At 42.9% G+C, this 1,741-nt stretch overlaps 1 protein-coding gene across 1 annotated transcript in view; it reads right to left on the bottom strand. All coding sequences in view use genetic code 11, as the record gives it.

The window, feature by feature from the left end:
- EGR_07712 (hypothetical protein) overlaps positions 1–1,449 on the bottom strand; it is a gene marked incomplete at both ends in the record, with an annotated part of 8,746 nt that extends 7,297 nt beyond the window's left edge. The window contains one exon of the mRNA XM_024496961.1: positions 1,231–1,449. Within this exon, the coding sequence (XP_024348666.1) occupies positions 1,231–1,449 (219 nt within the window). The remainder of the gene's footprint in view (positions 1–1,230) is intronic.
- Positions 1,450–1,741: the final 292 nt, after the last annotated feature.

Below are 1,741 nucleotides of genomic sequence, written 5' to 3'. Positions count from 1 at the left end.
CACCTCCTCCTCGTCCTCACGACAGTTACGTTCCCCTTCCTTTTTTAGACCACCACTACCACTTGTCTGTTCCCCATGGACCGACCGACCGTTAACCATTATTCCATCAGCATGGAAGATGTTCCTCCTCTTCTTTTGCATGACTTCGCCTATTACTTAGGTAAGGAATATTTGTGTTTCACCACTTCCTCCTATGCCTTTCATCTCCTTTTCTTCGCATGTCCTCCCTTTTTATGTTTCACATCGAAACTACTTTCCATATTTATAAGTGTTTCTCATTGTTATTCTTTTCTCTCTATCCTCTTCCACTTATCTCTCCTTAGCTTCTTTTATTTATTCCTCCCTGTTTATCTCTGTGCTTTGCACTGTCGTCAACCCTTTCTCCTACTTACCTCTTTTTACTATGCCATGTCACTTATGCCCATTGTACGATGTATTTCCACTTTTTTTCCCAATTTCCTTCTTATTATAATTGCCGTGAGAGGAGCATTCCTCTGCTAGGTGGTCCGTTTTCTGCATCTACTGCACATCCCCAACCGCGGGGCAGGATGACATTGACAAGTGGACTTCTTTTTCCCCCATTCCTTTTCTAATTCTGGTAAATTTTCTTTTTCACTCAAGGATGTTTGTTCTTATCATAACTCAAACAAGTACCTCATCCCTGCATTCCGTTTAACCATATTACTACTATCCACTGGTAAATCATACTTCAAATGTGCAGTCAATGAGATGTAATTCCACTATGCTACCAGTGTCTGCAAGTTGAACGTTATCATATCTCCTCTCCAATTCAACTCAACTCATTCCTCCACTATTTGTCTGTCCAGTGGATGGATCAGCAGGTTGTGGCTTCCTGGTAGGATATTGTGGGTTCCTTCCTCTCCCACTACTTGGATTAGCCAGTCCACGCTTCCCAGTAGCAGTTGGTAGTAGCTGCATCAGTTACGCTGTGACATCGTTGACGCAATCAGTAGTGGCCTCCTCTCTCTCTCTCTCTGTGTGTGTGTGTGTGTGCGTGTGTTATCCATTCCGCCCTATCAAGTGCATTAACGATACTGACATGTTGTGTGTATGCGAGTGTGGGCGGTCGGTGATTAGGTAGCCAATTGGGAAATATGAACATCCTCCAGTGTATTACTATTATTACTATTATCATTGTTGTTGTGTTTGGTTGTGGTTGTTAGAGAGCGAGCCAGCAAGCGAGTATTCATCTCTCTTTCACTCATCCACTCCATCCATTCCATTTTGGCGTTCTTCAATTCCCTCAACATTCACTTCATTCAAAAACTCATCCACCCATTTACCCTTGTCTTTTTCTCTAATACCTCCATTCCTGTCCGCCACGCGTCTGTCTTTCATGTAGTTACCCATTATTGGTGACCCAGTTCCCTCATCATCATTATTATTATTATTTATCATCCATTCACTGCACACCTGTCTACCTTCCATCGACATATTCGCCCCCATCTTACTTTGTATTTCATTTACTTACTTGCCCATTTATTTACCTCTACCTCTACCGCCTCTGTCTTTATTTCAGAGCTAGGCAAGAGGCACTTTCCCACTACCTACCTACCTCAACGCAAATGCCAGCCAACGTAACTCCACAGTCGCCGAGTGGAATTAATTTTGCCTCCTCACTGGACTATTACTTACTTGTTTATCTGCCAAACAACAATATCGGCCCGTCCCTGTATAATGGCACTTTGTTAGAGATTTGCAGGAAGGTAAGACCTTGAAA

This window comes from Echinococcus granulosus (assembly GCF_000524195.1).
Source record: "Echinococcus granulosus chromosome Unknown EG_S00084, whole genome shotgun sequence".
NCBI classification, from domain to species: domain Eukaryota; kingdom Metazoa; phylum Platyhelminthes; class Cestoda; order Cyclophyllidea; family Taeniidae; genus Echinococcus; species Echinococcus granulosus.
The sequence above is the reverse complement of the archived record's forward strand: the minus strand, read 5'-3'. Positions and strand labels throughout refer to the sequence as shown.